General features: G+C 41.9%; 1 protein-coding gene across 1 annotated transcript in view; it reads left to right on the top strand.

The window, feature by feature from the left end:
• exosc1 (exosome component 1) overlaps positions 1–13075 on the top strand; it is a 40689-nt gene extending 27614 nt beyond the window's left edge. Inside the window, exons 4-8 of the mRNA XM_084318081.1 lie at positions 9591–9679; positions 10278–10311; positions 10763–10813; positions 10953–11037; positions 11506–13075. Coding sequence (XP_084174207.1) covers positions 9591–9679; positions 10278–10311; positions 10763–10813; positions 10953–11037; positions 11506–11612 — 366 coding nt within the window. The 3' untranslated portion in view covers positions 11613–13075. The remainder of the gene's footprint in view (positions 1–9590; positions 9680–10277; positions 10312–10762; positions 10814–10952; positions 11038–11505) is intronic.
• Positions 13076–13516: the final 441 nt, after the last annotated feature.

Below are 13516 nucleotides of genomic sequence, written 5' to 3'. Positions count from 1 at the left end.
AGTTGGAATTTTTTATATCGCGCTGATTGCCATCAAACTGTATTTCATCATCAATATAATGCATTTGGGGCTATATAGCACGTTCTGGAGAAAGCTGCAGAAAGAGATTAAAACATACTTATACATTAGACCATACTTTACTATGAATATGTGAATGAAAAAGTTTAACGTTGCTACACAATGAACAATACATATAGGACTTTGAATGGGCCCTAATAATGGCAATGTAGCAATAGAATTTAAAAAGTTATAGCCCTGCAAAGAAGGGGACTTTCTCCATAGAGAAATAGAGCTGGCAATCTATGGTATATCATGAATTTAACCTTAGGCAGCCAAAGTGTTAACACTTTGGATGCCACGCCCGAGATTTCTCTGGTTTACCCCCCGCGGGTTGAATGCCCATCACGAGAATACTCGTTTTTTTTTAATTTTTTTTTTTTTATAATTATTAGCGATCTGAAATCATATTGGAAATAAGAGCAGCGATTATCAGCGAGCGGCACGAGCGTGCATGCGCACACATATACTATCGATCATCTAGCGTTTATTTGAAAACTATTCATAAATAGGCCGACAAATGACAACGTTCTAGAATATTCCAGTAAAAGGCGATTATCATAGAATGGGTTGTTTTTTCCGCAAAAACAAGTGATTTTCAAAATGCTATCAAACGGAAATGAAGCGATAAAAAAACAATCTGCCATGACAATGTTGACTGGAAAATTTGTCTTTGATAAGCGACGGGCAGATTAGACACATAGCCATAATTTAAAACATAGATTAGGCGATATTTTAAAACATAGATTAGGCGATATTAAGTTAACATTGGAGTGGGTTTGGGCATTCAAGGGGGTAAAAAGGAAAACACGGACTGGCTCTCAAAGTGTTAAGACTACGCTCGGATGAAGCTTCTTTTTGAAGCACTTGCACGCAGTTTTCTATGGAACATTGTTTTCTATGGTTTTCATGCTCCGGTGCTCCATGCGATGCTTCTCGCTGCTTTCTCGCATGTGTCAAAGTAGAAAGCCATCCTACTTTTGCGTGGGGCATTGTGTAGGAAAACAGCGAACAGTAGTGCTTTATGGACGGGAGATAAAGACGAGCTCGGCCAAGAGAGGCTGTACTAGGCTCGCATTTATTACGTGCTATCAAATTAGTCTTGTCTGTACGCATCCATAGGAATAACATGTACAAATTCTTAAATTGGGCATAGTTCTCTAAGTCAGGGGTTCCCAAACTTTTCAGGCCGGGGCCCAGAAAATAAGGCGTCAGAGAGCCGCGGCCCAATGCACATCGTCTGGCTTTTTTTTTTTTTTTTTTTGCCAGGCGACCGATTTTTTAAGCCAAATATCACTTCAATCCTATTAAGTTAGTTCAAGTTAGTTATTCATTTATATGTGCTATTTATGAGAGGGCTAACTTGTTGCAAAATAATAATGATAATAATAATAATAGCCTCATTAAAATACTATTGTTGCTTCGGTTGTTTTCAGCGTTTTATGTGCATAATCTGTTATTTAGTTTGAAATGTTCGTTGAAATAAGTAGATTTTTTGTTTTTGTTTATTTATTAAGTTAATATAAAACCATATAGTCACATTTTAGAATACAATAGAATAGAATTTTAGAATACAACTAGAAACACTGTCCTGGCCTGCTTCTAAGTTCAGTGGCCTGACAAAAAAATAAAAAATAAAAAAAAAAAAAAAAAAAAAAAATAAAAAAAAAAATTTTTTTTTTTTTATTTTTTTTTTATTTTTTTTAAATCATCTCGCGGCCCACCCGTGGCTGCTCGCGGCCCACCTTTGGGTCGCGACCCCGACTTTGGGAACCACTGCTCTAAGTCACCTGTAAATTGAGGATCAGACTAAGCACTAGATATGTAGTCAGGTTTCTTGTTCACTAGGGACGCCACGGTGAGGGCATCTTCACGGCGGTTAATAAATGCTGGTGTTAAGTTACACCAGACATTTTACAAGGGATGTGAGTTACATTTAATTTCACTGACATTTAACGATGTGAAAAAATAAGAAAAAGATTTAAGAGGTTACACAGGTATTTGACATGCTAAATGGGGAAGCATCAGCAATACAACACTACACCACTTAAACTGAGTAATTTCAAACTCGCAGTGCACACTCATTATCCCAACTTGTTAAACTTTGAATGTTACAGCTGAGCAGGCTGCACTAGTTAGCTAACGCTAGTTTGAACATACGGTAGATTACTGTAGTGGACTGATACCTGCTCTTTGCTAAATCTACAGACGACAGTGAGGGACACTGCTAAATCTTGCCATGTAATGTCAAGTTAAAAGGCAAACTTCAAATCCTTTCCAAATGGCGGTGAGGAGTTGTAGCAGTTAGCACATTGCTAACAACAAAGCTAGCTACAGAGGAATGAATGAATGAATGAAAACGTTTAGGTAAAATGGACACCACAGCTACATTGGACCAGCCACAGTGGACAGACCAGATGCGTTGTTTTGCGTATTTATAGCACAGGTGCTAGTTTTTAACACTAGTCCATTGAGGCTTTTCTAAAAGATATAATAAAATTAACAGTAAAATACAGAATTAAAATCGCAAATCGGAACAAATATTTTCCAGAAGAAGAGTCCATGATCAAAAACGACAAAACCCGGGGCGGCTGATTGGCGCAGTGGGCAAGGCGCTCGTCTCTAACGCAGGAGACGCTGGGTTCAAGCCCAGCTCTCGGCGTTGCTACCGGCTGGCCGGTCGTTCATACTAACACAATTGGCAAGTGTTAGAGGGTGGGAAAGCCGGTGGGTGGGGATTTTACGTTGTGGACAGCGACTCCTACAGGTCGGTTTGGTGACGCCGGTGCGACGGAAGCAGGAAGTTACGGGGGCAGCGTGAGCCTCCCACACGTTACTCCTCGCCACAGAGTTCGAGCTGCTGCGGTGAAAAGATGCGACAGGCTGCTTCCTCGTGTACCGGAGGGGACACGTGATGCAAGGCTTCTGTCCTCACTACAACCGACCTGTGGGAGGCATAGTCTAGCAACGTTCAAGACTGAGGGAAGAATTCGATACACGAAATTGGGATGGGAGAAAAAAAAGAAAACAGTCCGCGTCTACATATGTGAGCACTGCTGCTTTGTTTTCACCCATACCTTGAGTCTTCTGCTGAAGACCTTGGCATTGGACTCCAGTTTTAAGCCAGTAGGCAGAGAGTTCCATAAATTTGCCCCGTTAACAGAGAAGGCAGACTGGCAGACATGGGAGCAGTACAGTCACCATTATTGGAAGGAGTAGTAGCAGTTAGCACGTTGCTAACAACAAAGCTAGCTACAGAGGAGTAGTAGCAGTTAGCACGTTGCTAACAACAAAGCTAGCTACTGAGAATGAGAGAGTGGGCTGTGTTTGAGAGCAAAACGGTGGGGGCGGTGGGCAAGTAATGTAATCGGTGTATGGCTGAACACCCATTAACACTTTGATTACCAGCAATGCGGTGCGCCTTACCCCCGTTGAATGCCACCACCCACTTCAATGATAGCGCTCTAAACGCATAATCTATGTGTCTAATCTGACCGTCGCTTATCAATGACTTGTTTGCAGTCAACATTGTCGAAACGGATTGTTTTTTAATCGGTTCATTTCCGTTTTATAGCATTTTGAAAAGCCCTCGTTTTCTTGAAAGTTTCAGGAAAATATATAGATTCCGTGATAAACGGCATTTACTGGAATACACAAAAAACGTTGTAATTTTTCTGCCTATTTATGAATAGTTTTCAAATAAACGCTAGATTATCGATAGTATGTGTACTTATGCACGCTAGAGAAGCGGGCTGAAAAATATATTCTCATTTCCTGATCAGCACACACACACTGGGGCAAACGCTGATATATAGGTGAAAACAGATCCGATTACCCCAAGACTGGTAAAATAAATTGCTTACCTCAGATCAGATGTTCTCCAAAAAGATTATTCCAATTCCTGATCGCCATTCCAAATATCGATCGCGTTTATTGATTCAGCGCTGGGTACTGTAAATATGTATTCCACGTTGTTTTTCCGGCTCGGCAATCACTTCGGTCTCTTCAGATGACTTGCCGGATATGTAAAATTCAGTCTAATCCAATGGGGTGCAGTTACACAGGGAGAGACGATAGGGGGCGGTATTTTCCCAATGGAGCTCAGAGAGACTGCAGCACTAGCGTGAGGCTCGATTGATGAAATATGAATTCAAATTGCTAATAAAAAATAAAATACAAACAAACGCTATATAGCGTTGCTGCCATTCAACTGGCGGCATGAACTAACGACAAAACGTCCGTGGCACTCAAAGTGTTAACATTGGCTACCGTGACGTGACCCTATTATTAATAATAATAACAACAACATCTGTAGGTGCGTGTGCAGCCAGGGGTAATAAACATTGTTGGTAAACCACAGCCAATGTGGAATTGTGATCAGTATGAGCAACATTTAATTTGTAAATCTAGTTAACATATGAATAATGTTGGGAAATCAGGCACATTACTTTTAAGTGGAACACATTGTGGAAATTGTACACTTAATTCCTGTATATACTATATATAGCTTAATTGGCTCAGACTGAGCCTACTGCATTCTCAGCAGTGATGAGCTGTTATTGCATTGCAGAGAAACCTGCGCCTATACCTCCAGTCTTTTTCTATGACGTTTTACAAGTTTAGATGAGGGTTGTGCAAGAATCCTGCATGCTTTGCTGACAGCCTGACAACCATAAATGTTGTTTCTAACATAACTGCATGTAACCAATGCAGCCAACATTTAACTTGCAACATGTGCTTTCAATACCTCTAGTGTCATTATATAATATACAATACAATTCCCCTTAGGGCAATTTCAGAGTAGGGTACAGTAACTGCTTTGTCAGTAAAGACACACAAGACAGATGAGCCTGAACAAGTAGAGAAACGGCAACCACAGGGTCCTCGCAGATCCTTAAAAAGTTTTTAATGTGGCGGCTACGTGGCGTAGTGGGCAAGGCGCTCGCCACGAATGCGGAGACGCTGGGCTCGACTGTTCGAGCCCAGCGCTCCACATTGCTTTCAGTTTAGCTGGTCGTTCATACTAATACACATTGGCCGTATTAGGGGGTGGGAAACTGATGGGTGGGGATCGGGCGTTGTGGACAGCGACTCCTACAGGTCGGTTGGTGCGCCTGCGCAGTAGAATCAGGAAGTGTCGGGGGCAGCGTGAGCCTCCCACGCGTTACTCCTCGCCACTGAGAGATCGAGCTGCGCAGGTGAAAAGATGCGACTGCTGTTACCTCAAGTACCGGAGGGGACTTGTGCTATGTATGACTTAGTCCACATTGCAGCCGGCTTGTGGGAGGCAAGAAACAGCGTTCGTGACAGGGGAGGGTTGAATTGGATGATACGAAAATTGGGATGGGAGAAAATATAGAAAATGGGAGAAAAAGTGGATAAAAAATAAAAAAGTTTTTAATGTGTTTTGGGTAATTCAAGGTCTAGAAATGTCTTTAAAATTTTAAATTTTTAGGAGGGTAGGAGTTATATTTTGAACCTATATAATTCATACATGTCAAAGAATAACAGACCTGCACCTTTACACCTCATTACAATATGTATTATAAATATATTCATTATTCCTCTTACAACCTGCGTGTCTGGACATGGTTTGTTTACCCAGTGTGGTGGAATGCCCTCAAACACGCTAAGCCGTAGAGGATGATGGTTAACTCCAAATCACACGTATCTATTACTTTTGTAATAACTCTGTATTATCCAAAACAATCATCCGACCAATTAAGTAGTTCTCAGGAGGTACATTTATGACAATAGGAACAGGGAGTGCTTTTTATCAGTTTAATAGTATACATCTAACTCCTCCTTAAATGGTGCCCTCCAGCTCTATACCACTTATTTCAACAATTGTTGCAATATATGGCGGCTGGGTGGCGCAGCGGACATTGCACTCGTCACCAACGCAAGAGACACCGGGTTCGACTCCGGCTGTCGGCGTTGCCTCCGGCTTGGGCCAGCCGCCATACTAACTCAATTGGCAGAGTTAGGGGGTGGAAGTCGATGGGTGGTAATCTGGACGTTGTGGACAGCGACTCCTACAGGTCGGTTGGGGACGCCTGCACAGCAGAGACAGGAAATGGCGGGGGTAGTGTGAGCCTCCCACACGTTACACCTCGCCAATGAGAGTCCGCGCTGGCAGGTGAAAAGATGTGACAGGCTGCCTCCTCGTGTACCGGAGGGGACACGTGATGCAAGGCTTCTATCCTCCCTACAACCGACCAGTGGGGGGCATATGCGAGCAACGTTCAAGACAGGGGAGGGGTGAATTGGCACACTGGAATTGGGATGGGAGAAAAATAGAAAACGAGGAGAAAAAGTGGATAAAAAAAATAAATGTGTTGCAATATACCGTACTTGTTACAAATGTGTGACTGCCATACGCTCTGTGTGGGTGTTCAAGGACATTGTATGTAGAGATTAGCTCCGATATCTTTGTAACACACACACACACACATACATACAAGCATACACACACACTCATACATGCATACTTACACACACACGCATACATACACACATGCGGGCATACACACAAAGATGCTGTGTTCCTTAACGTTTGCATAGCAACTTTTTTTGTTATATACACTACCGTTCAAAAGTTTGGGGTCACCCAGACAATTTCGTGTTTTCCATGAAAACTCACACTTTTATTTATCAAATGAGTTGCAAAATGAATAGAAAATATAGTCAAGACATTGACGAGGTTAGAAATAATGATTTCTATTTTGAAATAATAATTTTGTCCTTCAAACTTTGCTTTCGTTAAAGAATGCTCCCTTTGCAGCAATTACAGCAATGCAGACCTTTGGCATTCTAGCTGTTAATTTCTTGAGGGAATCTGAAGAAATTTCACCCCACGCTTCCTGAAGCACCTCCCACAAGTGCCTTCTTGCGTACCATACGGTCAAGCTGCTCCCACAACAGCTCAATGGGGTTGAGATCTGGTGAACTAGGGATGACCCCCGGACCCCGGTTCTAAACGGGAACCGGTACTATATTAGAAAAGACCGGAGTATTTATAAGCTCCGACGAGTTTCTCTAATTTAAAAGTTGCGAACGATCTCTCCTCTCTCTGTCTCTGCACGAGAAGCGAGCCATTATTATACACACACTCCTCGCGAGTCGCGATAGTCATACACATACGGGTACTTCTTAACTAAGGTGCTGTCTCCGTGCTGACACAGACAGCTCTGCCTCTGCATGCACTGAGTCGTGATGGCGGATAGAGCGAAGCGGTCGAAAGTATGGATATACTTTACAAGAGTCGATGCCGACAACGCACGTTGCCACAAGTGTAACAAAACATTTGCCAGTAAGGGTGGCAATACGAGCAATTTATCAAAACATCTGTTGGCAGAACATGATATTAGTGTGCAGAAATGCGCCGTATTCGACTGCCTTGCGCGCAGTGTTCCATCTGCATCCACGTCCACTGCAGCCGGTAAGCCAAGATACGGAGTTGCCTAGGCTAATAACGAATTATTACAAATAGGCTAATAAACAAAATAATTGTTTAGCTACAAATACTACAATCTAAAAACATTTTATAGATCGTCAAGCTGAGGCGTCAGCCACCATGTCCCAGCCCAGTGAGCCCAGGGCCACCACACATCCTTTCTACCTCCACCACCCAAAGTCCTTTCTCCCCCCTAGCAGCTAGAGGAAGGATGACAGAGGATAGGGTGAACGAGTGTCACAGGGCTGTGACAAAGTTTGTTGTCAAAGGCCTGCACCCGTTCTCTACAGTGGAGTCCAAGGACTTTAGGTAACAACTAATCATTCAGTGTATATCGTTTTTTTTTGTATACATAGTTGTCTAACTTGTCTGTTGTTGTTATAAGTTATTATTGAAGCAGCTATTCCCACCACTCCACACAAATTTACAATAATTCAATCATTTCTAATCTTTACTGTAGGGAGATGACCAATGCTCTCAACTGCAAATATACCCCTCCCTGCATAAATTATATTTATTTATAATACTTATTTATAAAGTTGTATAAATAATAAAGCAATGTCGATTCTGTTCTTAATTAATTGTCTTTTTTTCTTGCAAAAAATAATCAAAAATAACCGTTAAGAGTATCGATAAAGTACCGAACCGTTAAGCAGTATCGATAAGAGTAGTAGTATCGATAAAATCCTAACGATACCCATCCCTGACTGCGCTGGTCACTCCATTACAGACAGAATACCAGCTGCCTGCTTCTTCCCTAAATAGTTCTTGCATAATTTGGAGGTGTGCTTTAGGTCATTGTCCTGTTGTAGGAGGAAATTGGCTCCAACCAAGCACTGTCCACAGGGTATGGCATGGTGTTGCAAAATTTAGTGGTAGCCTTCCTTATTCAAAATCCCTTTTATCTTGTACAAATATACCACTTTACCAGCATCAAAGCAGCCCCAGACCATTACATTACCTCCACCATGCTTGACTGATGGTGTCAGGCACTCTTCCAGCATCTTTTCACTTGTTCTGCGTCTCACAAATGTTCTTGTGTGATCCAAACACATCAAACTTCAACTCGTCTGTCCATAACACTTTTTTCCAATCTTCCTCTGTCCAATGTCTGTGTTCTTTTGCCCATATAAATCTTTTCCTTTTTATTGGCCAGTCTCCGATATGGCTTTTTCTTTGTCACTCTGCCTAGAAGGCCAGCATCCCAGAGTCGCCTCTTCACTGTAGACATTGACACTGGCGTTTTGCGGGTACCATTTAATGAAGTTGCCAGTTCAGGACCTGTGAGGCGTCTATTTCTCAAACTAGAAACTCTAATGTACTTGTCTTCTTGCTCAGTTGTGCACTGGGGCCTGCCACTTCTCTTTCTACTCTGATTAGAGCCTGTTTGTGCTGTTCTCTGAAGGGAGTAGTACACACTTTTGTAGGAAATGTTCAGTTTCTTGGCAATTTCTCACATGGAATAGCCTTAATTTCTAAGAACAAGAATTGACTGTCGAGTTATTATGAAAGTTCTCTTTTTCTGGCCATTTTGAAAGTATAATCGAACCCACAAATGGGATGCTCCAGATACTCAACTAGCTCAAAGGAAGGCCAGTTTTATAGCTTCTCTAACCAGCAAACCCGTTTTCAGCTGTGCTAACGTAATTGCACAAGGGTTTTCAAGGGTTTTCGAACCATCCATTAGCTTTCTAACGCGATTAGCAAACGCAATGTACCATTAGAACACTGGAGTGATGGTTGCTGGAAATGGGCCTCTATACACCTATGTAGATATTCCATTAAAAACCTGACGTTTGCAGCTAGAATAGTCATTTACCACATTAATAATGTATAGTGTATTTCAGATTCATTTAATGTTATCTTCATTGAAAAAAACAGTGCTTTTCTTTAAAAAAAATAAGGAAATTTCGAAGTGACTCCAAACTTTTGAACGGTAGTGTATATATATACGTATACGTATTTATCGTGGACTACAGTACATAAAAACCCATACCTTTACATGGATCCATGACTGTATACTTTCATATTCGGTATACCTCCCAGGCCTAAGCCCAGCTGTCTTCTGTCTGTGCAGGTCACCGGCATTAACCCCAGGTTTGCCAAAGTACACATTCTCTACGTAGGTTCCACACCACTGAAGGATCGCTTCAGAGGCACCATCAGGTAAGTAAAGTCCTCTGACCTGTGGGGGTGGGGGAAGGGTAACTACCAGCCCTCTGACCTGTGGGGGAAGGGTAACTACCAGCCCTCTGACCTGTAGGGGTGGGGGAAGGGCATCTTTGGGAATCTCACGATTTGATTCCGATTCCTGAGGTCAAACTTTCATTAAAGAAATTGATTCCTGATTCATCGTGATTATCTACGGTAGGTAATTTGATGGATTATTATTCTAGATTGCTATTAACCTTCATGTTAACAAAGCTCATGTATTGCACAAGTCTTTCTGTTTGACTGACCTTGGTAATCTGTAGGACTTAGTGAGCTATAGGATCATGAGGGAGCTGAGACCATATCACAAGACTGAATTTTTTTTTTTTTTGGAATTTGTTAATCTACTTTTAATCTTAGAATATAGAATCTCTATTCTCTCTTTTTTCCCCTCCAGAGTCAAGAGTTTTATTTGTCACGGCATACAAGCATACAGTGAAATGCGGGGGGTCTTGCCCGCAACGATTGTATATGACTTATACACAGTGTCTGTTTGACTCTTAATAGCAGGGTTATGGTATTGCAAAAAGCTAAGCCTACTCTATCCCTGCAGGAAAGAAGATGTACGAGCAACTGAGAAAGATAAGGTGCGTTGTAATTCATAACTAAATAAATTCAAAAATAAATAAATGCAAACACAAACTGGACTTGAAAGGAACATGTATTCCAAAAAGTGGTGGAGAATTAAATCTATGATCAGAATGTTATGTCATTATCTCGTTAGCTAACTTCAAGTGACTGAAATAATAATGAAACTATTCCTGATTTGTCGGGGATGCCCTGTAACTACCTTGGTGAGCCCAGTTGGGAACCACTGATTACGTTACATAAGTAAATGGTGCATTTTAGGGCATCCATAATATGATGATAATGTAAATGCATTGTACTGGCTTGTCTCTTATTTAGTTTCGGTATTACAATTCATTCAGTTCATACAAGATGATCCATCTTAATTCTACGTCTTAAAGTCATACTTGACTGCTGCTGTGTGACACCTACTAAAGCCATTTCCGTGTGCTTTTGCATTTCCCTATTTAGGTGGAGACGTACAAGAGCTTCAGACCTGGTGACATTGTCCTGGCCAAAGTGGTATCCTTAACCTGCTCCTTCGTCAATGACAAAATATGGTTGTCAAATAATTGTTACAAGTTTTAATTTCTAAACTAATTGGCTCTTTGAATGGGGCACTTGGCTTGCATGTTGCTGACTCTTGACCTGTGACAATAAGATCTCCCTGGGTGACGTGCAGTCAAACTACCTGCTGACCACGGCAGAGAATGAGCTTGGGGTGGTGGTGGCCCACAGTGAAGCAGGTAAGTGCCAACTGCTTAACCTGTTGAGCCCTAGCCATATTTTCAGAAAATTTGCCTAAAAGTACATACCCAAGTAAATGGAAGATTGCTCCACTTCTACAAGGTCCATTTGCATGTTCTTGGTATCTAGGGACATCTATGGACCTCAGGGAATGTATTCCCAGGTGAAAAATTGCGACTGAGCTCAGTCATGATTGGAATGAACGAGCTGTCTATCAAACCCTAGTGACATGCATGCTTGTTATGCGCATAACAGTTGCGTGCAGTCTGCTGCTAACACATGGCTGCCTGTTAGTTACCTAGCGGGGCGTGGCTTTGGAGGCAACCTGACGTGTTCCGATTGGGAAGGGAATTGTCGAATTCGGTTTAAGGATTGGAAAAAGTTCTGCCCAAAATCAACGGCCGCCTAATGCTCCTTTAAACTCTTCTCACCCTCTTCTTCACCTGGTCACTGACTTTCATCCTCAGGTGCCCAGATGGTGCCCATCAGCTGGTGTGAGATGCAGTGCCCGCGGACGCATGCCAAAGAGTTCCGCAAGGTGGCAAGGGTGCAGCCAGAGTACCTGCAGGCATGAGGAACCCAGAGACCTTCTCCACAAGGAACACACAGCTTCCATCTTACCCCCTCACAAACCAACCAGGCCTGAACACACAGCTTCTCTCTTACCCTCTCACAAACCAACCAGGCCTGAACACACAGCTCCCCCTTGACACAATCCCAGGACAGCCTCCTAACCCTGTGCACTTAAGAGTTCTGAAAGAATGGACCATGTGTGTGTAGATGACAGCTTCCTGGGTGATGAGTTTATTTTTATTTATTTATTATAAATACCCATTTCTTGGTGCATCATAGCATATAGATTTCACCATTGGCTCTTGCTGTCTGCCTTGCAAAAATTACGAGGATACAATAGGAAGGACTACTGTAGCCAGGGTTGAGCATTATTGTTATTCACTGACATATTTGATCAAAATGTCTGTGACCGTGGTAAACTTGGCTTATTTCTCATCCAGTTTGGCTCAGACATGGTGAATAGGTTGATAGTCAGCCAGTGACCTGGACTGTTGAATTTCCTTCACATCTGTCAAACATCGATGGCGCAGATAAAGGTTTAAGGCATTTGTGTATATTTTAAGAACTAGGATGCTGAATGACAAGGTGTCCAGCTGAGGGACACTAATGAGGTTGGGGAGGGACATAAGTCTAGGGACATGAGTGAGGTCGATTCACTCAGACTACATACCGACTGTTCTCAGTCTACTTGATACTCATAAATATTGGACTGGAGTGAGTTATCAGATCGGCATGTGGGTGTAGCATCTCACCTGCCATTCTGCTTCATTTGGGGAACGCTTCAAAAGTGTTTAACTAACAAACATTAGTTCATCAGCTTGCTGGCAAGCTGAGACAGGTGTTCATTGGCAAGGAAAAAGTAGCAATGCATAGGAATGAACTTCCTTTAAGTTAGCAATGAAGAATGTCCAAATGACGTTTCACATTAAGTAAAGATTAACAAGCGGTCCTGATTTTGGTATCCAGATTAATTCTTGCAATCGGCAGCAAATGTCTTTGACGAGACGTTGCGGAGGCCTTTATGATGTCATCCAGGGGGCTGAAGGGCTTCATGACTACGGTCTACGAGGTAGCTCTTTACCAAGATGGTGAAAAAACGTCACAAGTCTTTGAGGACAACAATGTGGATCCTTTTGAAGCCAATTCTGTGCTTGCATGTCCAATTCTTTCAGAGTTCAAGTAAATGGACAGGGGAAGAGGTGAGGAGTTGTATGTAGACTAAGCTGTACACTTTTAAAACTGAATGTGAGCCTAACATTCAACAATTGTACAAACTACAGTAGACAGGATAGCTAAAACACTCTGGATATTGAAGTATGACACAAGTCAAAATGGTCCTTTTTTCTTTGCGGCACTGTTTTCAAGACTATGAGCAATATTCTAACTCTGAATATACTGTACTTTTGCCTCTCTAACATTCCATTCCCAAGGATGATATGTAAGAATTAAATAAAGTGACTCAAAGTGTTGATGTGTGTTTTTTTTTTTATCTACTTCCTATCTAAGGTGAGAGACATCACAGTTGATGAACTAACATGGTTAAAACATCAAAAGCAGCTATAAATATAACATGTTTGTACAAGCTGCATTATACACACTAAGCTACTGGAAAAACTTTAATTGCGATTTTATGCTAAATGTTTCACATTAAGGGGATGCAGACCAGAGAGACTTTCGTCTTGTTTACATCAGGGTCCCCCATTTTCAATTAATAATGACTAAGTCTATGTAATAATCTCAAAATAATAGCACAGCCAAAGACTACACACATCTTCGCCCACAGAAACATTTGACAGACAAGTCTCGTGATTTGCTGAGATGTTTAAACCAGCAATCCCGAGTGTGATTGGATGACGGGCTGGTTTTCTTGCTCGTTCTCTTGCAATCGAGTCCCGTGGAGAAGCA

This window comes from Notolepis coatsorum (assembly GCF_963971535.1).
Source record: "Notolepis coatsorum genome assembly, chromosome: 7".
NCBI classification, from domain to species: Eukaryota; Metazoa; Chordata; class Actinopteri; order Aulopiformes; family Paralepididae; genus Notolepis; species Notolepis coatsorum.
The sequence above is the reverse complement of the archived record's forward strand: the minus strand, read 5'-3'. Positions and strand labels throughout refer to the sequence as shown.